This window comes from Caenorhabditis elegans, chromosome III (assembly GCF_000002985.6).
Source record: "Caenorhabditis elegans chromosome III".
Lineage (NCBI taxonomy): Eukaryota > Metazoa > Nematoda > Chromadorea > Rhabditida > Rhabditidae > Caenorhabditis > Caenorhabditis elegans.
This window is the reverse complement of record NC_003281.10, coordinates 3,159,929-3,183,650: the sequence shown is the minus strand read 5'-3', so window position 1 is coordinate 3,183,650 and position 23,722 is coordinate 3,159,929. Positions and strand designations below refer to the sequence as shown.

The 23,722-nt window shown below is 35.9% G+C and overlaps 3 protein-coding genes across 6 annotated transcripts; all 3 read right to left on the bottom strand.

The window, feature by feature from the left end:
* Positions 1–5: 5 nt before the first annotated feature.
* Positions 6–8,320, bottom strand: R148.3. 2 transcript variants are annotated; one of them, NM_181958.7, is made up of 9 exons: positions 8,238–8,320; positions 7,991–8,081; positions 7,811–7,947; positions 6,909–7,766; positions 6,323–6,834; positions 5,812–5,964; positions 4,419–5,758; positions 3,559–3,801; positions 6–683 (listed from the first exon to the last, which is right to left on the bottom strand). In NM_181958.7, the coding sequence occupies exons 1-9, from the start codon at positions 8,268–8,270 to the stop codon at positions 658–660; spliced, it is 3,393 nt and encodes a 1,130-aa protein (NP_871687.1). In that variant the 5' UTR covers positions 8,271–8,320; the 3' UTR covers positions 6–657. The 2 variants fall into 2 exon arrangements, with proteins under 2 accessions (NP_871687.1, NP_001370568.1); NM_001384051.3 differs by having other exon boundaries at positions 96–683; positions 3,483–3,801; positions 6,323–6,798; positions 8,238–8,312.
* Positions 8,321–8,805: 485 nt separating this feature from the next.
* On the bottom strand, positions 8,806–12,059 carry R148.4 (MARVEL domain-containing protein). 2 transcript variants are annotated; one of them, NM_001267935.2, is made up of 4 exons: positions 11,851–12,059; positions 11,499–11,738; positions 10,924–11,234; positions 8,806–9,175 (listed from the first exon to the last, which is right to left on the bottom strand). In NM_001267935.2, exons 1-4 carry the CDS (start codon positions 11,935–11,937, stop codon positions 9,001–9,003), a joined length of 813 nt encoding a protein of 270 aa, NP_001254864.1. In that variant the 5' UTR covers positions 11,938–12,059; the 3' UTR covers positions 8,806–9,000. The 2 variants fall into 2 exon arrangements, with proteins under 2 accessions (NP_001254864.1, NP_001360150.1); NM_001373865.3 differs by having other exon boundaries at positions 8,808–9,175; positions 10,924–11,738; positions 11,851–12,019.
* A 395-nt stretch (positions 12,060–12,454) lies between these two features.
* R148.5 (PID domain-containing protein) lies at positions 12,455–17,366 on the bottom strand (the record flags this gene model as incomplete). 2 transcript variants are annotated; one of them, NM_001384050.3, is made up of 6 exons in its annotated part: positions 12,455–12,809; positions 13,094–13,178; positions 13,639–14,317; positions 15,164–15,376; positions 16,350–16,714; positions 17,218–17,366. In NM_001384050.3, 6 exons carry the CDS (start codon positions 17,364–17,366, stop codon positions 12,714–12,716), a joined length of 1,587 nt encoding a protein of 528 aa, NP_001370569.1. The 2 variants fall into 2 exon arrangements, with proteins under 2 accessions (NP_001370569.1, NP_871690.1); NM_181961.3 differs by lacking the exon at positions 12,455–12,809 and having other exon boundaries at positions 13,067–13,178.
* Positions 17,367–23,722: the final 6,356 nt, after the last annotated feature.

Here is a 23,722-nt window from a genome sequence, read left to right as displayed (position 1 = left end):
AAAGAAAATTCAAAATTCCAGGAAATTTATAGAATACAATAATTGGCATGAAAACCATCACCACAACCACCAAAAAAAAAACCCGGAAATTTCACAAAAAAACTCATTTTTCACAGAGAAAAAAAACACCAATCAATAAATAAATATATATATTATTTAGCTATACACGAAGAAAATAATTTCAATTTTAGTCGGCTGGGGGGGGGGAGCACAAAAAAAAACCACAGAAAAATCACATTTTCGGTCGGAAAAAAATCAATAAAAATTCAAAGAGCATGTGCGCTCCAGTGATAATTATCGCATTTCCGCGAAAATTACCAGTGGAGCGCGCTTTCTGCCTCAAATTTTTTGAATTTTTGGTATAAAATAAGGCGACAGGGGGTTTTAGAGGTGGGAAAACTCGTATTTCAGGTGAAAATTCTAGAAAAGTTAAAAAAAACAAGAAAAAACGAAGCGAAGTTGAGCTTTTTGATATGATTTAAGACACTTTTTGGTCGATTTTTGGTTGGAAAAATCGAAAAAATCGATAAATTGAAGGGGAAAAACATTCAGAGAAGAGAACAAAATGGGTATATATATATATATATAGAAAATCTAAAAGAAAAGAAGAAAATTACAAGAAAAAAAAATTTAAATCCAAGAGCAGCATCCAGTGTCCTATTTGCCAAGATGGTGAGCAGAATCTGAAAAAAAAAATCGATTTTTTTAAATTTTTTGCACTTTTTTCGGCAATATTCGGACCGAAAACCTCAATTTTTGAAAAATTTCCATTTTTTTGGAGCATGAAATATCAGATTTTAGGCTAATTATCTTTTACTATGATATCTTTTACTTTTTTATCTTTTACTCATCCATTTTATCGAAATTATCTTTTACTCATTTACTCATTTTTTTTCAAATTTATTTGTTTTATCTTTTACTCATCCATTTTGAAAAAAATTATCTTTTACTCATTTACTCATTTTTTCCATTTTTTGCTAAAAATCAGTTTTTCGGGTAAAAAAGTTGTCAGGAAGCCGATTTGGGACCTATATTTGGCCAAATTTCTTTAGTTAATGATAAGGTGATCGTTATCTATTAGATAAAGTACTCCGACCACCCATCCGGTCTTCACTAGTCATATATCTCGATATGTATATTCAGGCAAAATTATTGAGAAAACTGATGGAGTCCTTTCTGAAATGTCTTTAATTGATGGAATTAACAGTTTTTATCGCTCATCTACTCAAGTTTTCCAATTTTAATTTTTTATCTTTTACTCATCATTTTGAAAAAAAATTATCTTTTACTCATTTACTCATTTTTTTGAAATTTTACCAAAAAAAGAGTTTTTCGTGTAAAGAAATATTTTCAAGCCGATTTGGTTGATCAAACTGCTCAGTTAACGTTGGTTAGTGATGTTCTATAGATAAACTGTTGGAAAAAATTTTCCAACTTAAAAGTTGCCATTATATCATCGAAGATCCAGACAAGCGAGTTCAAGTGACTATGTGGAGTCTACCCACTCAAAAATTTTTTTTTTCATCAAAAGCCCTGTTTTCGAGCTTAAAACGTCTTTTTTTGCGGTTTTATTCCTTTCAAAAATAAAATTGTCGTCAAATAAAATGCACCGTACGCAAAAGTACGCAAACACCGAGGTCTACCGTACTCCGAACAATTTTTAATTTCGATTTTTGAAAGGAATAAAATAGTAATAAAAGACGTTTTAAACATGAAAACAGGGCTTTTGATGAAAAAAAAAATTATAAAAATTACTGAGCATATTATCTCCACGAAAATACAAGACTCGAGGTGTTTTTGAGAAAAATTTTTAGGCCTACGATGATTTTTTCGCAAAAGGCTTTTTCGATGAATCACAGAAATTCCCAAACTGTTATCTAGTGAAGTTTAGAAAAATATACTCGGAAATAATAGTTTTAAAAACATTTTAGGCCGCCGGGAGGGTTTCACTGAAGAATACAGGCACATTCTAAGACTACAAAATCAAATAAGCTACATTCCCGTTATGGATAAGATCAATTAGGACAAGTTAGCTGTGGATAAGAATAGTTGCACAACATTCCAGAATAGAATACTTTCGTGTTATCATGAAGAGTTGTCAATTTGAGTTACCAAATTCAAGATGGAACAGATTTCATATATAGCTTTGAAACGAGGGCGCCTCTCACCTGTTTGGTGAAGTGGTAAAGCGCGGGCTCTTCAGTAGAAACAATCCTGGTTCGAATCCGGATCCATTCAGAATTTTTTTTGAACTTCTTCAAATGATCTGATATAAGTTTGTGTTCTCTTGTGTTCTCAAAATTCTACGTTGGGTAACTGAATCGGCAAAAACTTGGTTAAAATTCCAGTTAAAGTGTAGTAAATTTTTTTCAGGACGGTTAATTTCATCTATTATATGCATTTCAGGAAGAACTTCATCAATTTTCTCAAAATTTTGATTTTTGAAAAAAAAAATTTTTGAGTGGGTAGACTCCACATAGTCACTTGAACTTGCTTGTCTGGATCTTTGATGATATAATGGCAACTTTTAAGTTGGAAAATTTTTTCCAACAGTTTATCTATAGAACATCACTAACCAACGTTAACTGAGCAGTTTGATCAACCAAATCGGCTTGAAAATATTTCTTTACACGAAAAACTCTTTTTTTGGTAAAATTTCAAAAAAATGAGTAAATGAGTAAAAGATAATTTTTTTTCAAAATGATGAGTAAAAGATAAAAAATTAAAATTGGAAAACTTGAGTAGATGAGCGATAAAAACTGTTAATTCCATCAATTAAAGACATTTCAGAAAGGACTCCATCAGTTTTCTCAATAATTTTGCCTGAATATACATATCGAGATATATGACTAGTGAAGACCGGATGGGTGGTCGGAGTACTTTATCTAATAGATAACGATCACCTTATCATTAACTAAAGAAATTTGGCCAAATATAGGTCCCAAATCGGCTTCCTGACAACTTTTTTACCCGAAAAACTGATTTTTAGCAAAAAATGGAAAAAATGAGTAAATGAGTAAAAGATAATTTTTTTCAAAATGGATGAGTAAAAGATAAAACAAATAAATTTGAAAAAAAATGAGTAAATGAGTAAAAGATAATTTCGATAAAATGGATGAGTAAAAGGTAAAAAAGTAAAAGATATCATAGTAAAAGATAATTAGCCCAGATTTTAGCATTTTTAAAGAAATTTTCGGGTAAAAATCAGTTTTTTTTCCGAATTTTTAGCAGGAAGTTTGCGAAAAAACACTATTTTCAGTTTTTTTTTCGATTTTTTGGCCAAAACTCGCATTTTCGGATAAGAAATAGAATTTTTCACAGGAAATTCCACATTTTCGAGTACTTTGGGGCTCAAAAATCTGAAAATAGTTATTGTTTTCAACTTTCTTGCAGTTTTCGACAATTTTGGAGTAGAAAACCTTGGAAAAATGACATTTTTAGCTCAAAATCGCCAGAATTTGAAATTTTATTGAAATTCATACATTTTTAGCCAAAAATCGTGATTTTTTCAGTTTCCGGGGCCATTTTCACCGAGAGAAAATCAAAATTCGCCAGTACCTGGCCGTTTGCCAAGCGGTTTTCGTGCTCCTGGCGGTGGAATCGCGCTGAGCAGCGGCATCTCTGGTGGTGGGCTCCGTCCACCGTTTGAGCCACCCGATGAATATGGTCCATTCGCCGAATTGCTCATCAAATGTCCACTTCGACTGTGTTGACGGTTAAGCGGAAGGAATTGTGGCTGAGATGTGCTCATAAAGCTCGAATCCGATGAGCCGGGCAGATATGGATTCATTGAATAGGGATCTGCAAGAAATTCGGATATTAAATTGGGGGAAATTTGAATTTTTTCATAATTTTTATGTGAAAAATCACAAATTTTCAATTTTTTAAACTGAAAATTGAGCGAAAATTGAGCTTTTTTTAGAAGGAAAAAGTATTTTTTGATAAATTTTCGAGCGAAAATGAAATTTTCTAGCATTTTTATTGAAACTCAACGATTTTTCTGTGAAAATTACAAAAAAATCGAGCGAATTACGTCATTTTTCACATTTTTGTGCATTTCCCGTAAATTTTCAGGCGAAATTTTTAGTTTTTACAGCATTTTCAGTTCGAAGCAAGCACCAGAAAACTGTGAAAATTCTTGTTTTCAGCCTGAAAAAATCGGAAAAATTACAGTTTTTCAAGCCAAATTTTGAGAACATTTTTAGCTCGTAAATTCGATAAATTGCAGGGTTTTAGTGAAAAATCAATATTTTTGAGCATTTTTTTCCGGCAAAAGCTCAACGAGAAAAGCACTCAAATTTCAGGTTTTTGCTCAAAAATTTCAATTTTAACGAATTTTCATTAAATTTTCAGGCAAAAATTCAACTTTTTGAGCATTTTAAGTCGGAAAATTCCAGAAAAATGCGCAAATATTCTACCATGAAAACTGGGTGGCTGCCTTCCATGACTTCTCGATCGTCTCCGATGACTCGGCGCCGCCTGCTTCTTCTCCTGATCCGACGGTGACTCGGCTCCAAACGGCAACTGGCTCCGACGTGTCGATCGTCTTCTCATCGATGAATATCCATCCAATGGTAAAACAACTCTCTGCAGTGCTGGCTCGGGCTCATCCCAAATAGGCTCCTGAAGTGGAGAAACAAGGCGATCTGGAATGCTCCGCGAGCTCGTGACACCTCCAGCCATTGAGAGCTGAGTTTTGAGCTCTTCAACGTCCATGTTAAGCTTTCGAACATCGTGGAAACTCTTTGTCTCGAGCTTCACATATTCCATTTTCACACGTTTAAACTCTGCGTCGAGCTCTCGAATCTTATCATCCTTCTTTCGGAGCACAGAATCATGCTCCAAAAGCTGCTTCTCCTTTGCAAACGCTTCTTCTCTAAGCTGTGTAAGCATTTTGTCGTTTTCCGCCGATTTTTGCATACTTTGATTCAAATTTTTGAGCATCTCATTGAGCCGATCACTGAGCTCCTTCTTCTCGGCTCCAATCTCCTCGGCTCGCCGCTTGGCTTCTTGTAAATCCGACTCTGCGTTCTTCAACTTGTGCTCCATCTCAATTTGGCTCCGATTCTCCTTATCACTGATTGCGGTGAGCTTCTCGTTGTACAGATTACGGTACTTTGTGAGCTCTTTCTCGGTTTTCTCCAAGCTTGCCTTCAGCTCCGCGATTTCAGCCTCGAATTTCTTCAAATTCTCCGAGTTTTCTGATGAAATTGGAGTTGTTTCAATGGGTTGCACAGCTTCAACAACTTCATTATCATCAATATCCGACCATCCACCCGAATTTCCAGATCCAGCAACACTCTTCTCCTTTTCGAGTTCCTCCTTAAGCTGTTTAACTTGCTCCTGGAGCTCCAAATTCTTATTTCTAAGCTCTTCAAGCTCCTCAAGCTCTAGGCTATCTGATACTTGAAGCTGAGCAATTTTATCTGTCAAATCTCGATTCTCCGCCGTCAAATTATCAATTTTCACGTAAATCTGCTCGAGCTCAGCCTGCTTCTCCATCAGCTCCTGCTGTCTACCGTAATCCGACGTCTGACTATCCATGAGCTCTGCGCGAGCCGAATCCACGTGACGAGCCAGCTCTTGGAGCTCGGATTGCGATTTTTCGAGTCGTTCCTGATAGTCGTTGGCCTGCTCGGTGAGCTGCGCGATTTGATGATCCTTTTGCTCGGCGAGCTCACGAATTTGATGATAGTGAATCTCGAATTCCTGACGTTGAGCATGAGCGGTTTGGAGCTCCGATTGAAGGTGAGCAAGTCTGAAAATTACGAGTTTTAGGGGTAAAAATGACAATTTTTATAGTCGGCTCACTGTTGTCTCAATGCAAGAAGCTCTGGCTCATAATTCGGTTGCTCTGGGCGTTGAGCGGCGGCTCCATTAGCCTGTAGATTCTGGATTTCGGTGATTTTAGCATTGAGTTGGAGCTGGAGCTGCTTGTGCTTGTTCATGAGGTCGAAATGAGCCCTGAAAATTGAAATTTTAATGAAATTCGGTGAAAAGAGCGAAAAGCTATTAAGAGTGCGTAAATCAACAGGAAACTTTGAAAAGAAGCCTCGTAAATCTACAAGAAGGCTCCGTGAATCTACAAGAAGCCGTGTAAACCTACTAAAGCCCAGTAAATCTACAACAAAAGGCTCCGTAAATCTACAAGAAGGCTCCGTAAATCTACACGAAGACTCCGTAAATCTACACGAAGACTCCGTAAATCTACAAAAAGGCTCCGTAAATCTACATACGCTTCGTAAATCTACAAAAACCACCCCGTAAATCTACAAAACATGATTGGGCTCATTTTTTGCGCATTTTCTTCCTGCAAACTCACTGTCTATCCAAAATATCAGATTCTCCGCCCGACGACAAGCTTCTGATAATGATATAAACCAGAAAACTCGCAGCTACAAACGTCAAGTTCACAACGAGCAAAACCGATGAATCCGTGATATTCCCGAGCCCAAGAGAGCTACGAATGAGCTCAATGAGCCCCGAGGAGACGTGCGGGGGCGGTGAGGCGACAAATTGATGAGCCTGAGCATCTTCGTACGGAGCAGCAGCGACGGCTTCTCGTTTCTGACGAGCTTCTTCCCATTTCAAGAATTCGGCTTCTCCCGCTGAAATTGGTGGTGGTGTTGTGGTTGGAGCCGGCTCTTCTGGAGCTTCTGGGACCGCGTTTTCCGGTGGAATTTGGGCAGTTTCAGCCGGGATTTGAGCTTCTGGAGCTTCTTCTGGAGCCGGAGTTGGAGCTTGAGCTTCTTCTGGAACTGCTGGAGCCGGTGGCGGTGGAGCTGGTGGCGGAGGTGTCTGCAATCCTTGACAGTCGTCTTTGTAGCAGACGCCCTGACAACAATAACGTCACAAAACGGGGCAAAAACATGGAAAAACGCGGAAAAAACACAAAAATGAAAACTTACGGTGAGCTCTTCCGGAGCCGGGGTTACAACTGGATCTTCGGCTGGAGCTGGTGCTGGAGTTGGAGCGGGCTCGGGCTCTTCAACTTTTGGAGCATCAGGAACTATAGAATTCGAATTCAAAGCGTCTCGAGCCGCTTGAGCCATCAAATCATCCACAGAAAAGGTTGGAGTTGGGAGATTTGGAGCATTTTCCACTGGAGCTGGAGCTTCCAGAGGAGCTGGAGTTGTCGTCGGCTCCTGGATGTATTGAGCAATTGGAACCGGAGCTTCTGGTATTGGCTCAGGAGTGACTGGCTCTAGGGGCTCTTCTGGAAGTTTCTGGGCTTCTGGGGTCTCTGGAAGCGATTGAAGCACCAGTGGAGGCTGCTCGGCGACGTTTTTCATGCGTTCTTCCTCTTCCTTAATGAGCCGCTCGATTTCTGCGTCCATTTCCAGATCGGCAGGCTTGACGGGCTCTTCGGCTGGCTTTGGAGCTTCTTCGATAGGTTTTGGAGCCGGAGTTGGAGCTGGAGTTGGAGCCGGATGCCCATGAGAATGTCCATGACCTCCGTGACTGTGCCCATGGCCTCCATGGCTATGTCCGTGCCCCGTGTGAGCTGGTTCCGGGATCGGTATCGGCTCGGGAGCCGGGAGCCCGTTCTCCGCAGCCGCTTGAGCATTTTTAGCGTTAAAATCCCGTACCAAATCGGTTTCCGAGTGCAAAAATCCGACGATTCGCTTATCACCGATGTCTGCCGGGTTTTGACTGATCATGAGCATCTCCTTCTTATCAGTGATCGCTGTACGCAAAAACTCTGCGAATGGCATGATGTCGATGGCTCCGGCGTAGAAAAACCCGTTCGAACCCTCGCCGTTGAGCTGGAAATTTTAAAATTAGCACTTTTTCAGTCAAAAAAACGCACTTTTCCCTCCATAATATCGGGCCGATCGCTAAACTTGACGGCCACCACAGAAATAATCGCGTTTTCGGCCAAATTCAGAAAACTCGGATCGTTATTGATGCCCATCACCCGTTTCACGCGTGCTTTGAATAGAACCTCTGGAAAAATTCGATTTTTGGCTGAAAACAGGCAAAAAATTACCTTCACACTCGACATTCCCGCATAATTTTGACTTTCTGGATACAACTGCCTGCTTTGCAGTTAAAGCGATATGGAAGAGAAGGGCGGTTGTCTGAAAAATTGAATTTTAGCGGAAAATTGGTAAAAATTCAGTTTTTTTTCGCAATAAAATCGATTTTCCATGATTCCAAGGCTAAAAACGCATTCAATTTTCGATTTTCTCGCTCAAAATTAACAAATTCTACTCCAAAATCGAGAAAACACTCACCAAAACAACCCCCAACAATTTGGGCGGTTCCATTATATACAACGCGGAGTTTGCCCGCTAAATGTGGATAATTATCTACAAAAATCAATAAATGTACATTTTCAAACAAATTTTTGGAAAAAAATTGAGAAAAATCGGAGAAAATTCAGTTTTTTAACGTTAAAAATGTGGAAAACCGTTGAGACACGTGTATTGAAGCTAGGCCCCGCCCATTTGCAAGCAAGCGGCACGGTGTTCCGCAATGGTGCCGCACAGAGTTAAGAGCTTGTGGATTTATTTTTTTTTGGGGGATTTTTCATTTTAAGCTGAAAAAAAAATGTAAATAGGAGAAAAATGAAACGAGTTAGTTTAAAATTGCAATAAAAACTTAAAAATTGACTGAAAATTCAAGAAAATTAATAAAAACTAGAGAAAACTCGGTTTAAAACAACTTTGCAAAAATTTAGCATTTGTTCCCTTCAAAACTTTTTTTTGTTTTTTTTTCAAAAATAAACTAGAAAACTCATTAAAAACCGCTAAAAAATCTAATTTTTGCCCCAAAACTCCCTGAAAACCACATTTACCGGTCTAAAAATCGATAATTTATTCGTTTCACAAGTGAAAAATGGCAAGTAGAAAATCAAAACTGGGGTTATTAACACAGAAATTATAAAAATCCGGGAAATATAGGGAAATTTGGTGAATTTCACAGGAAAAATTCACAGTTTTTGAGAAGAAAACGGGAAAATGAAAGAAAAAGTGAGAGAAAAATTCGAATTTCCGCCTAATAATTGCGTTTTCCATAGTTAGAAGTGTCGAAATAACGTTGATCCTGAAGATATGCGGCGTACATTTCATTGATTCGAATTTCGGCTGAGCACATTGAAATTGAGCATTCTGATTCGGAATAAGTGGAAATTGAGCGGTCCTGCGGGTAGATTCCGGTCATTGGGAAGGTTCTGAGAGAAAAATTAGTTGAAAAATCGGAAAATTCAGGTTATTTCACTACTGGAAGTGTGAAAAATTGATTTTTTATTCGAAAAATTCGGAAATTTCCACCCAAAAGTTCAAAATTTGTTGAATTTTTTGGGTGAAAATTGTGAAAAATTCGTAATTTTGTGCGAGAATTTTAAAATAATAAGGTTTTTTTCAGTAAACATTTCGAAGTTGGTACTGTATCAAGAAATGCGCCAACGAAATTGGCTGGCGCACTTCTCGATACTTAGTTTTAGTGAGTTGTACGATTTTCAGCCAAAATTTTAAATTTTTCCTGTAAAATGACTAGAAAATTATCGATTTTTACCTAAAACAGACGATGTTGTCACTGTATCAAAAAATGCGCCAGCAAGCTTACAATTTTACTGGCGCATTTCTCGATACTACTATATTTAGTGCAAAATTTAAATTTCCAAGGAAAAATCACACGAAAATTATCGATTTTCGTTCAAAAATCGCGAAATTTTTACAGTATCGAGAAATGCGCCAGCAAGATTTGCTGGCGCACTTCTCGATACTCAATTTTTATGTGATTTTCGACGATTTTTAGATCAAATTTTGAATTTTTAGGGTTAAATCAACATGAAAATTATCGATTTTTAATTGAAAATCACTCAATTCAACTGTATCGAGAGATGCGCCAACAAAATTCTTAATTTTGCTGGCGCATTTCTCGATACTCAATTTTTATGTGATTTTCTACGATTTTTAGATCAAATTTTGAATTTTTAGAGTAAAATCACACGAAAATTATCGATTTTCGTTCAAAAATCGCGATATTTTCACAGTATCGAGAAATGCGCCAGCAAGATTTGCTGGCGCACTTCTCTAAACTCAATTTTTATGTGATTTTCTACGATTTTTAGATCAAATTTTGAATTTTTAGGGTTAAATCAACATGAAAATTATCGATTTTTAATTGAAAATCACTCAATTCAACTGTATCGAGAGATGCGCCAACAAAATTCTTAATTTTGCTGGCGCATTTCTCGATACTCAATTTTTATGTGATTTTCTACGATTTTTAGATCAAATTTTGAATTTTTAGAGTAAAATCACACGAAAATTATCGATTTTCGTTCAAAAATCGCGATATTTTCACAGTATCGAGAAATGCGCCAGCAAGATTTGCTGGCGCACTTCTCTAAACTCAATTTTTATGTGATTTTCTACGATTTTTAGTCCAAATTTTGAATTTTTAGGGTTAAATCAACATGAACATTATCGATTTTTTATTGAAAATCACTCAATTCAACTGTATCGAGAGATGCGCCATCAAAATTCTGAATTTCGCTGGCGCATTTCTCTATACTCAATTTTTATGTGATTTTCTACGATTTTTAGTACAAATTTTGAATTTTTAGAGTAAAATCACACGAAAATTATCGATTTTCGTTCAAAAATCGCGAAATTTTCAGTATCGAGAAATGCGCCAGCAAGATTTGCTGGCGCACTTCTCGATACTCAATTTTTATTTGATTTTCTACGATTTTTAGTACAAATTTTGAATTTTCAAGAAAAAATCACTCGAAAATTATCGATTTTCGTTCAAAAACCGCGAAATGTTAACTGTATCAAGAGTTGCGCCATCAAAATTCTGAATTTCGCTGGCGCATTTCTCGATACTCAATTTTTATGTGATTTTTAACGATTTTAAGCGAAAAATCCGAATTTTTAGAGTAAAATCACACGAAAATTATCGATTTTCTACCTATTTTCCTGATAATTTCGCTCGTCTTCTTCCCACAACATTTCCTCGCAAACTTCATCAATCATATGTTGTCTTCGAATAAATTCCTCGGTTTTTTGCTCTTTTCTGCCGTCTCTCCACAAACAATACACTATATACGTGTAGTACACGTGGAAAAGTGCCATAAACAGTGAGAAAATGAGCTTGAAAAGTTGAAAATTTCGGTTTTTCGGCGAGCTTCCAATGGGAATTTTCGAATAATCCGACGGTGAAATTGACCAAGTGAAGGCGGCGAACAGGGCGGTCGCGACGAGACAGAAGATCACCAGAAACTTTTTATTTTAGAGATTTTGAGAATTTTTCATTGAAAAATTCGAATTCCCAGTGCTATTTCACCCTTAAACCACGTTTTTTGCGGGTTTCCCACTAGAAATTTGAATTCCGCGGGGTACGGTAGCGTCGAAAATACGCAAACACCGAATTTGACGACATATTGCAGAATTTTGCAAATCTCTCTGGAAAAAACATATTTTTAGTTAAATTTCACCGGGAATTCGAATTTCGCGGTTAAAATTCTCAAATTTCTCGAATTCTACCTCAGTAGCGATGAGTGGCAAGTGAGAATAGGTGATTTTCTTCATAAAACCAACAAAACTGAACAGCACAGTTAGCAGCCATATAGAAGACATTGCAGTGAGTATAAGAAGCAGAATATCCTGATTTTGCTTCAAATTCGGATTCAGATTGAGCATATTTCGCAGCTCCGGGTGCATAAAAATTACGATGAAGACGATGAGTTGGAGGGTGGTGAGAGCTGTCAGCAGAAGATAGAGAACCTGAAGAAAATCGATGTTTTTTAGATTTTTTATGTTCATTTTCACAAATTTTGACCCTAAATTGAGATTTCACGTGGTTTTCTAGACTTTTTAAGTGAAAAAAAATGTTTACCGAGTTTTCCACGATTCCGCAGCAGTGTCGAGTCGGTTTGAAGCTTGGCAGGGCTCCATAAAACGAGAAATTCGCTTCTTTTGACATTTTAATCGATTTTCTGCCGAAAAATCGGCGAAAATCTGTTGAAAATCAATTAAAATCGGTTTTAAATTCATAAATCGCGCTAGAAACGGATACGGTGGCGGATTTCGCGTCGAGACCCGCTGCAATATCTTTTCGAATGCGCCTTTGAATGGGTACGGTAGAACTAGTTTTGCAGCATTTTTGCGGATTGATCCGCGGATTTTGATGGATTTTTCAGATAACAAAGTGGTTTTTGTTGTGGGGAAACTGAGAAAAACAGAGAAACTAGTCTTGCAGTAAATATTCAGCAAAACTATAAAAAGCTCAAAATATGACGTAAATTGATATTTTACGCGAAATCCAGTGATCTTCCAATCAAAATACAACTCAAAAACGCAAGTTTTGATGGTTTTCATGTTTTTTGAAAAAATATAAATACGCAAGTTAAACTACCGCTCGATTCTCCCAAAAACTGCAAATTGCGTACAATACATCAAACCCGACGAAATTTTGCGTACTTTTTCGGAAAAATTTGAATTTTTATTAGATTTTTATTTTAAATATAAATATTCAAGGAATGCGGCTTATTATAAATATATGTCAAAATACTCACAGAAAAAGGCACAATAAAGGGGGCAGGGGCAGTTCTAGATTAAGAATTTTTCAAAAATTACAATAAAATTCAACAATTTCCTTTTGTTGTCAAGACCAGTAATTGGCGGTTTATTATAGAATTTTGTAGTGGATGGAAGAAAGAATAAATGGGTTTTCAGGGGAAAAAATCGATAAAATATTCATTAATTAGTGGGCTGGGCAGCGCGTCGGCTATTTTCCTTTAGCTTCATCTTCTCAAAGGCTTCATAGTCAACTGGTGGAGAGTCGGGGCGGGTTATCTGCAAAAAAAAATCAATAATTTTTGAGAAAATCGATAAATTCCCAGAAAGTCGATATTGTACCAAAAAAAGACCAAAAAATCGATAATTTTTCGGAAAATCGATAAATTTCTAGAATACACTTTCTAAGAAAAATCGATAAATTCTCAGCAAGTCGATATTACCCCAAAAATCGATTAATTTACCAAAAAATCGGTAATTTCCTAGAAAATCGAATAATTCCTTGAAAATCGATGATTTAAAAAATCGATAATTCACTAGAAAATCAATAAAAAACCAATTACCTCCGTCTCGACCGTTTGCGATGCAACTTCGGCGTGCTCCGATCGATTCAGCGTAGCGTTACTTGTCTCCTTGGCGGCCATTGATCTGGAATTTGAAGTTATCAATCACTATCGATGCACCATGTTGAAAAATTGAGCTTCAAAAACTTATATCTCATTTGGCTCATTTGAATTTTACCAAAACTTGCTTCACTACAAAAATATAGGAAAATTAATAGCAAACATTTTGTTAGTTGGTAATTTTTTTAATAAAACCGAAAGCAACCAATATATAAGTGGTAAAAAAGTATTTGCTCGATGCACCATGTTTAAAACTTGCTCATATCTCGGCTGATTCTTGAGCTATCAAAATTTGATCAACTACAAAATTATAGAAAAATTCATAACAAACACTTTGTTAGTTGGCAATTTTTTGATAAAACCAACCGGAACAGCGATATGAGCTGAGAAAGTGTATTGCTAGTTGATGTACAAAGCACCATGCACAAAGTCAATTTTAATGCTCTTATCTCTGTGAATTTCCGTTCAATCTTAACTTTTCTTACCTCAAAGTTCCCGAAAAAGCTTTCTCATTGATATGTGGTTTTCTATAGATCCCAGCTTCATATTGATCCCAGGCGCTATCGGCTCTCGTGGAAGCCATCGACGCCGATTCCCCCTTCTTCAGTGTTCCTCGCTTCTTGAATGTATCATAATATGTCTCATAACCATCTCCACCATAATTAGCCGGTTGATAGCTAGCCTCCGGGAATCCTCCAGTTGCTCCAACATAAGCTGGCTCTTCATAAGCTCCTCGACGCATTGTCCCATAAACCGACTCTGGCCCAGTAATAATTGGTCCACCATCAGTCGGTGGGCTACTAGGCCTCATGAAATGTGGTGGTGGTGGAGGAAAGAACGGCGGGTATGGTCCACCTCGGAACATCATTGGATGCGGGGGCGGCATAAATCCACGTGGTGGTCCCATACCGAAATGTGGTGGTGGAGGCATAAATGGTGGGGGCATACCTCGACCCATAAAATGTGGTGGAGGAGGTGGAAAGTGTCCACGTGGCGGTGGAGGGAAGAAGCCGAATGGCGGAGGCATCATTGCATAGGGATGGTGCATCGGATGAGGAGGTCCGTATGGATGATGTGGTGGGGGTCCACGATAGGAGAGATCATTGTCGGAGCCAGCGCGGCGGAGGGGCTCGTCGAACGGGACAAGGGCTCCGCGGATGCCGCCTGAAAATTAGAATATTAGAGAATAAAAAAAATAGAGAATCAAAAAATGGTCAACTGACAAAATCTTTATGGTTTTTTTTTAAATAACCGGAAATTTGAGCAATCAAAGGTAGGCAACGTTTTTAACATGGTGCCTCAGGTTAGCTCAACTTTGACTGCTCACAACTCGGTAGTCGTTTGTTGTATCCAAAAATTGCCAACTGACAAAATGTTTAATATTGGTTTTTCTAAAATTTTGCGGTTGAAAAAAACTGAATAGCTTAAAAATCACCGGAGATATGAGTGATCAAAACCTGGCACCGTTTTGTACATGGTGCATCAATTTTCCCTTCATTTAACAGCTTATAACTCGGTTGTCGTTTCTTTTATCAAAATTTAGTCAACTGACAAAATGTTTATCATTATTTTTTCTATACCTATAGTTTTGCAAACAATAACTCAATTAAAATGAACGGAGATATAAGCTCTCAAAGCTTGGCGCGATTTTTCTTATGGTGCATCGTAACAGTTGTCTTTGGCTGATTTGGCTGAACTCGGTTGTCGTTTATTTTATCAAAAAATTGTCAACTGAGTAAATGTTTATTATAAATTTCTCTATAATAATGCACTGAAAAAGAATTTAATAACTTCAAAATGAACTGAGATATGATCAGTTACAGCTAGGTCTGCTCATTGTGCATCGAGCTAGCTGATCTTTGACAGCTTATAACTCGATTGTCTTTAGTTTTACTAGAAAATTGACAACTGACAAATTTTTTAGCACTGCCTCACAAATGTTACTTATTTTAGCAAACACCAATATCTTAAAAACGAACAGAGATATTTTCAATATACTAAGTCACCTACCCTGCTCACTAGCAGCTTTCTTATTCTTATTCACCAAACTGCTGCTAATCGACACACTATCATATTCTCCGTCCTGCTGCCGTCTTTCTTGCCAATTTTTCATATTCTTCTCCTCCGGGACTACATCTTCCTCAAATGAGTTTTCCTCAATCTCACTGGACGGGGAGTTTGGTGATCGGTCACCAGTTGATCCTTCCTTGATTGCTTTTAGACCTGGAATTTTTTTTTGAAATTTATCTTTTTCAATTTTATGATGAATAGACATTTTTCTAATATTTCGAAATATACATGTTTTTTCTAAACAAACCAATATATGAGCTGCCAAGGGAACATTTTGAACATGGTGCATCAACCAGAAATACTAAACTCAACTTTTACCGCTTATATCTTGGTTGTCTTTGGTTTTATTTAAAAAAGTGACAACAGACAAAATATTGAAAAATGTATTTCTACATTGTTGTGAAAAAAATTGAGAAAAGGGTCAAAATGAAAGGAGATATGAGCCGCCAAAGTCCAGTACTTTTACAAGCTAGTATCTCGATTCTCATTGATTTTAGAGAAAAGTTATAAACTGACAAAATGCTTGTTATATCTTTTTCTATAATTGTGATGTTATAAACTATTTGATAACTTAAGAATAAGCCGAGTTATAAACGTTAAAAGGCATCATTCAAAAATGGTGCATCGACCAAAAATACTGCGCTCAACTTTGAGCGCTTGTATCTCAATTTTCAGTTGACATAGAAAAAAGTTATAAGCTGACAAAATATTTTTCATATTCTGCTCTATAATGTGTGTAGTTATAAATTATTTAATAACTCAAACAAGAATTAAGATATAAGCAATCAAAGTCATCATTCAAACATGGTGTATCGACCAGAAAAACTTCATTCAACTTTGAACGCTTGTATCTCGATTCTCATTGGTTTGAGGAAAAATTATAAACTGACAAAATATTATTTATATTCGGCTCTATAATTTTGTAGTTATAAATTCCTTGATATCTAAAAAATGAACCAAGATATATAGCAATCAAAGTGATAAGTCAAACATGGTGCATCGACCAGAACCACCGCACTCCACTTTAACCACTTATATCTTGGATATATTTGATTTTATAAAAAAGTGTTCACTAAGAAAGTATTTGTCATAAAATTTTCTATATTCTGGTTACAAACAGCCTCACCTGGAATCCTCTCGTCCATTCTCAAATGCATAGTTTCTGTGTAGGCATGCACCATACACCTGACCAATGCATTTGCTGCCTTCACATTTGTACAAATAAATCCATGACATTCGAGAACCTTAACCCCAGTGGTTCTTCTGAAGATTGCCGCGAAAATTGGCGGATGTGGGGAATTTGGGATATTCGCGAATGGGCTGTCGAGTGGCATAAACTGTTCTCCACCACCGCCAACTTTGAAGCCTTCCACATTTACGTAACGAACGGCGGCACAATAATGGAGAGTTATAATTGGGAAAAAGACGGTTTCAGTCTTCTTTTCGCCTTCGATGTACTCCAAAAGGACTCCGTTCGACCACACTGATAGCCTGGATATTAAGATTTTTAAGTTATTGATAACATTTTTGAATTCAGCTTAAAAATAGCTTTTAATTAAGCCCCATCATGACTATATTCCGACTATTTTGAATTTTGACACATCCATGCGCCAAAAAAAAAAATCAACTTTTCGTGGTGGGTCCAACATTTGTAAATTAATCGGAGTTTAGCCAAAATATGACGACTAGTTAAATAATGAGAATTCAGAAAAATAGAGCACAGTAACCCAAACATTTTCGTTTTCGTGGCGGGACCCAAATTTTGAAATGAACGGGATTTAGCCAATATGGGTTTTATTTGAAAGCTCAAAGCGTGTTAAATGTGAATTTGAAAATTGTTTTTTTATAACTCGCGTCTTCGAATTTTTTGGAAATTAAAAAAAAAATTTTTTTCAAAAAGCAATAACTCAACTAATTTTCAATATTTTTTTGAATTCTTACCACAAAATTAAGCTGAATTTTCAATTTTTAAATAAAAAATATTTAACTCTTACCATGAGTCAATTCCACGTGTATCTGGCGATTCTTGAATCGGGTATCTCTCCTTCAGTGGCTGCTGGATGCCTTGTAGGCCGTCTTTTGTGATTGTAGGCACCGAACTGCCGATGTATAACACTCGGCATCTGCACAATGGCAAAGGCATCTGGAATGTATTGGAATTTTTGGGAAAAAGTAGCGTAAAATAAAAGAGAAATGTGCGGGCAGAAAAAAATTTAAAAAATTTCTTAAATAAAAATAATTTTTTCAAATTTTTGCAGTTTTTATTTGACCAATCGATAGAAAATTTTACGCTGATCATTTTTGTCTCTTGCAACTTTTTTCTATCTCTAACCATTGCAGAGATATTTGCACTTAAAGTTAGGAGGAAGAGAGAATGTGGGGGAGGGGGAGACGCAGACGCTCTGCCTTTCTGCGTCTCGCCTCCCCCCGCGATCACTCGCCGCGAGAAGGCGCGCTAACTTTAAGCGGCTATAACTCTGCAGTAGTATGAGCTAATAAAAAAGTTTTAACAGGTAAAATGTGCAGAATTTTTGGAGAATATTTTTGCAGTGAAAACTTTTTTGAAATACCAATTGGAAAAAAGTTAAGAGGAGCCTAAAAAGGAGCCTACAAAAAACAAGAGGAAAACGTTAAAATTGGTAGAAAACACATAAAATGGAAGAAAAAAACAACCTTTCACCATAGAGAGTAAAAAAACAGTTCCAAGTAGAAGCTTCTCCCTTTCTCCAAGAAAAAAAACTAGTAATGGATACTGGTTATTAGCAGTAAGTAATAGTGTCTAAAGGAACAATATATATATGTGGATTGACATAAACACATTCCTTCCCTCCACAAGAGATCAAGGATGACGATACGGATGGAAGAAGACGTGCGGGAAGAAGACGAAGGGGGCATTGTAATGAGGAGTGTCCTTCGGTGAGGGGGAAAGAAAAAAGATTATCAGTGAGATATCTTGGAACTGATAAACACTTCCCGACAGGAGGTCATCACGGATTAGGCCGACTACTTTGTGGTACATTTATAATTGGGTTAAATTATGTTTTCCACTAAATATTATAATGCCCCATAAAATTTTATACAATTTTGTAATTGGAACTTTTTAAAAATGTTCACTTGTTGCAGAGTTATGGAGGTTTCAAGCTAAACCTCCGAAAATATTGTGGGAGGGGGAGAGACGCAGAGAAGTTGGAGGCTCTGCGTCTCCCCTCTCCCACATTCTCTCTTCCTCCAATCATTAAACGCGATTATCTCTGTAATGGATAGAGATCGAAAAAAGTTGCAAGAGACAAAAATGATCGGCGTAAAATTTCCTATATAACTTGTCGTAAATATCAAGAAATTTTGGGAGGACTATATTTTTTTATATTTTTCGCTGAAATTAGTAATCTCTATTTTTCGGACAGCAAAATAATCTAAACAAAATTCCTTACATTTTACCAGTTGGCACTTTTCAGAAAACTCTACCCACTGCAAAGTTACACCCGTTTAAAGTTAGCTACATGGAGAGAGCAGAGGGGGAGGCGAGACGCAGAGAAGTAGGAGGCTCTGCGTCTCCCCCTCCCACGATATCTCTTCTTCAAACTTTAAAGGCGATTATCTCTGTAACGGGTGGAGATACAAAAAAGTTACAGTATCCAAAAATTATCAGCGTAAAATTTTCTATCAAATGAAAAATAGAGAAATGTGATAATAAAAATAAACATTTTGAGGTTTTTCAAAATTTTGAAAAAAAAAACTTGATTTAACCAACAAAAACGATTTCCAAATCGTTCACCAAAAGTACAGTGGAAATAAGAAAAGGCTGTAAGCGGATTTACAAGCGGCTTCACCGACTAAAACTTAAACGCCCGGCAACTTTTTTCCCCTCCCTCATAAATCCGTTGACTACCGAATGCGGGAAGAAAACGATGGTAAAAGTGAAAAGAACAACTGCTGGGAAAGGTAGTAATGGGATGGTGTACATGGGGTGTAAACATTCTGGGAAAATGGTTAAATCTTTTAAAACTTGAATTTGTTTCAGTTGGTTCAAGCATCGAAAATCAACAAAAAAAAACAGATAGGAACTATTAAGCTATGCGCTTTTAAATTAGAGCCAAAAATTGTATTTTTAAAATTATTTTCAAATTCAGCGCTCTAAGACCTTTTAAATGACACCCATTGATTTTCGTGGCGGGACCCAACATATGTCGGAATCCGGACAATATGGGTGTTATTCGAAAGCGTATGCTTAGTCAAATTCAAGTATAACAATCAAAAACTACAAAAAAAAATTATGCTCGTTGCATGAAGCTACAGTAACCAAAAAGTTTTCGTGGCGGGACCCAAAATTTTTGAAAATCGAAGTAATATAGACGATATTGGTGTTAGATGAAAGCTCTCATTAGGATGAATTCAAATTTTAAAAAAATTTATAGTTACTGGCTCAAAATTTCAAAAAAACACGTGGTGTCAGAGTGTCTAATTTCGGCTTCATCTACGGAGAACTACAAAAAATGCGGGAGAAGAGACGCAGTGTTCTCAACTGATTTCGCATGGTTAGGAACGTGCTGACGTCACATTTTTTTGTTTGGAAAAAATTCCCGCATTTTTTGTAGATCAACCCGTAATTGGACAGCCTGGCACCACGAGGAAAAAAATTTTCACAATTTTTAAATTGAATTTTTTTCTAAATTTTCAATCACGAAAGCCATTTGAAATGTTGCAAACAAATATAAAATAAAGAAAGATCAGAGAGATTCAGAGAAAAAAAGACAAAAAAGAAGTGAACCGGAAAAATGGTTTGGTTGGGTAAATCGAAAGTTATCGGTTTGACGCATCTTTTTTTTTATTGAAACGTAATCGAAATTGAAGTTGAAGATTAGTTTTGTTAGAGAAAATGTAGAAAATCAGAGAAATTTAGGGGTTATAATGCAACAAAAAGTAAAAAAAATTATTTGAAAAATTTTATAATTTTTTTCAAAAATCGAAATTTTGAACCTTGTGTAACTTTGTTGATTTCTGATATATTTTTGTCAATTTTGCTTTTAAAAAAGTTGAAAAATTTTGACACATTGTTAAACTTGGCAAATTTTAAATTAAGCGTCATTCTAAAATACCCCAAGGATCTCGTGGTGAGACCAAAAATTCCAAAAAAAAAAATTTTTTATTTGAAAATTGAGATTTTCAAACTTTTGTAAGTTTGTGGGGTTTTGATGCTTTTTGGCCAGTTCAATTTTAAAATAAACACAAGATGTTTAAATATTACATAATTATAAAAAAACCAGTTAAAGTAGAAAAATTATAAAATTCCAGGAGTTTCCCTTGCGGTACCAAAATTTAAAAAAAACAATTTTTTTCAAAAAATTGAAATTTTCAAATTTTTGTAACTTTGCTGGTTTTTGATAATTTTTGGTAAACTTTGTTTTAAAATAATGAGAAAGGTTTAAATATTGCATAATTATAAAAAATACAAGTTAAAGTAGCAAATCCCAGGAGTTTCCCTGGCGGTACCAAAATTCCAAAAAAAATTAAAATTTCAATATTGTGTAAAAATGTTGATATTTGCTATATTTTGGTAAATTTTGTTTCAAAGCGTTGAAAAATTATTTAAAACTTAAAATTAAAAAATCATTATCAAAAATCAAAGCAAAAATGCAAAACCGAGTGACAATTCGTGGCGGGACCCTACGAAAAAAAATTGACTTTTTTTTTTCGAAAATTCAAAAACCAAAAACCGGCGAAATACTTGAATTGTGACAAAAATGTTTCAGAACAACACTAAAATAACATCACATCACTCTTGTCTGCCCATACAAAACACATTTTTCAAAAAAAAAAAAACTAAAAACCAGATTTTCTACTTTTGTCACATGAGAGGGGATGCATGAGAATTCTATCAAAAAAACACTTGAAATTTATTATTTTTACAATTTTTATCAAAAAATTCAATTATTGACTGGGGAAAACTGGAAATTTTAAATAGTTCAAAAAATTTTGGAAAAATTTGGTCCTGCTGCGAAAAGTTAAGATTTTCGTGGTGAGACCCAAATATTTTAGAATTTTAATTTTAAAAGTTAGATTCAGCATGGCATTAGTTTTCAAATAACACCCATTATGACTAGATTCCTTCAATTCTAAATTTTCAGCTATCTATGCGCCTTTAAAATTTGATTTTCGTGGCGGGACCCTAAATTTGAATTTTATCGGAATTTGAGTAGCAAGAGGTAAAACTTAAGCACAATTTTATTTGATATGTGATGAAACCAAAACATTAAATGTTTTTTGAGAAGATTGGGTCCCGCCACGAAATTCAAAATTTAAAGGCGCATGGGTAGGTCAAAATTGAAAATAGCCGGAATATAGTCATGATGGGTGTTGTTCGAAAGTTCTTGGTGAGCTGAATTCAAATTTTTAACTAATTTTTAAAAAATAAAATTTTATTCTTAAAAAAAACTATGCCAAAATTTTAGATTTTTTTTTTAAAAGAAAAAATCCAAAAAATCAATAAAATCACAGAAATGTCTATCAATTCAACGTCTTCATATACAACAATAACAACAAAACATCGAACACCGTCCCACCCCGCCGGAATACCAAAAAAAGACAAGAGAGCACCGGAATTCGAGAGATTTAGAGAAAACGCCGGTGACGAGGGGGTAAGAGAAAGTGGTTAGATGGCCTTGGCCCCTGGACGTAAGAAAAGAACAGATGACAATGGACAAAACGGAAAGGAATCATGAAAAATGCCAAAAAATTCCAAAAAAGTACTTGAAATTGGCAAAAAGTGGAATTTTTTGCCTTCAAAAATTTTAAATTACGCCTAAAACAATGTAGTTGTATTAATTTCACATTCAACTGTTTGAGAGCTTTCAAATAAGCCCCATCATGACTATATTCCGAGTATTTTGAATTTGATCTACCCTTGCGCCTTTAAATTTCCAATTTCGTGGCGAGACCCAAGATTTTCTAAATTATTGAAGACATGGCAGAATAGATATTATTTAAAGCTCCTAGCAAACTTGTGTCAAATTTACGTATAGCAGTTCGCAAAAATGGGCCCAGACTACAGTAACCCAAATTATTTTCGTGGCGGGACCCAAAAATTTTCAAAATTATGGGAAACTAGGCAAAGCAACAATTCTGTATGTTTTAAAAATTGTTTTTCGAATATAGCTCACCGAGAGCTTTCAAATAAGCCCCATCATGACTGTATTCCGAATATTTTGAATTTTTACCTACCCATGCGCCTTTAAATTTGAATTTTCGTGGCGGGACCCAACACTTTTCAAAATTATTGGGGGCTAGACAATATGGGTGTTTTATTTAAACTAAATTCAAATTTTAAAAATACGAATCCGCCAAAACGTGACCACATGACACAGTAACCCAGACGTTTTCGTGGTGAGACCGAAAAAAATTCAAAACTGTTAGAATCTAGACAATATGGGTGTCATTTTGAAGCTTGGAACAAGCTGAGATCAAATTTAAATTTTTCGAATCATTATAACAATAGCACCGTAAAAATTATCGTTGCGGGACCCGAATTTAGATTTTTTTTTCAAAATTTTTTTTCCAATTTTTTTCTCTAAACTAACCAAAATCTATACAAATTTCGCTTTTAGAAATGCAAAATCCTTGACAGAAAGTCCAATAATATAATAAAAATGGCCGAATACATAGGAGAAGGTCAAGTTGTGTTGAAATATATCCCCTCTGCCCGCGAATTGGTTTTGTATTCAGCCGGAATAAAAAATTTGTGAAGAAAATAGTGAAAGTTATGCGGAAATTGGGAGAAAGTTTTTAAGAAGGTCTGACTGACTGTACTATGTGCTTATGGACCGGAAAGCTTACGATTTTTAAAAATACATTTTTTGATCCAAAATCTTCAAAAAACCTGGTAATTTTTTGAATTTTAAGCTTAAAATTTCAATTCAGCAAGTTAGTAGCTCTCAAATAACCCCCATCATGACTATATTCCGACTAGTTTGAGTTTTGACCTACCCATGCGCCTTTAAATTTGAAATTTCGTGGCGAGACCCGACCTATGAATTTTCTGGGATTTAATCAAAAATTAAGTTTATTTGGAAACCTAACAACAATAAAATCACCTTATAACGTAGAAATCCGAAACTTTTTGATATATGGTCTCGCCACGAAAATCGAAATTTAAAGGCGCATCGGTAGGTCAAAATTCAAAATAGTCGGAATATAGTCATGATGGGGTTTATTTGAAAGCTCTCGGTGAGCTGAATTCAAAAAATTACATTAAAAATTTTTAAGCAAAAATATAAGTTTTTAGAATTTCGTGGTGGGACCCATTTTAAAACTTTTGATTTTTTTTCAAAACCTAGGCATGATTATACTTTTTTGGACGCTTTTGAAAAGGGTAACACAAATTTTTGCGCATAAAAAAAATGTTTTTTGGGCTGAAAAATCACGAAAATTTCCGAGAAAAAATCTGAAAAATACTAGAAATCTCCGAAATTTTTCGGGATTTTATATTCACGTAAAACACGCATG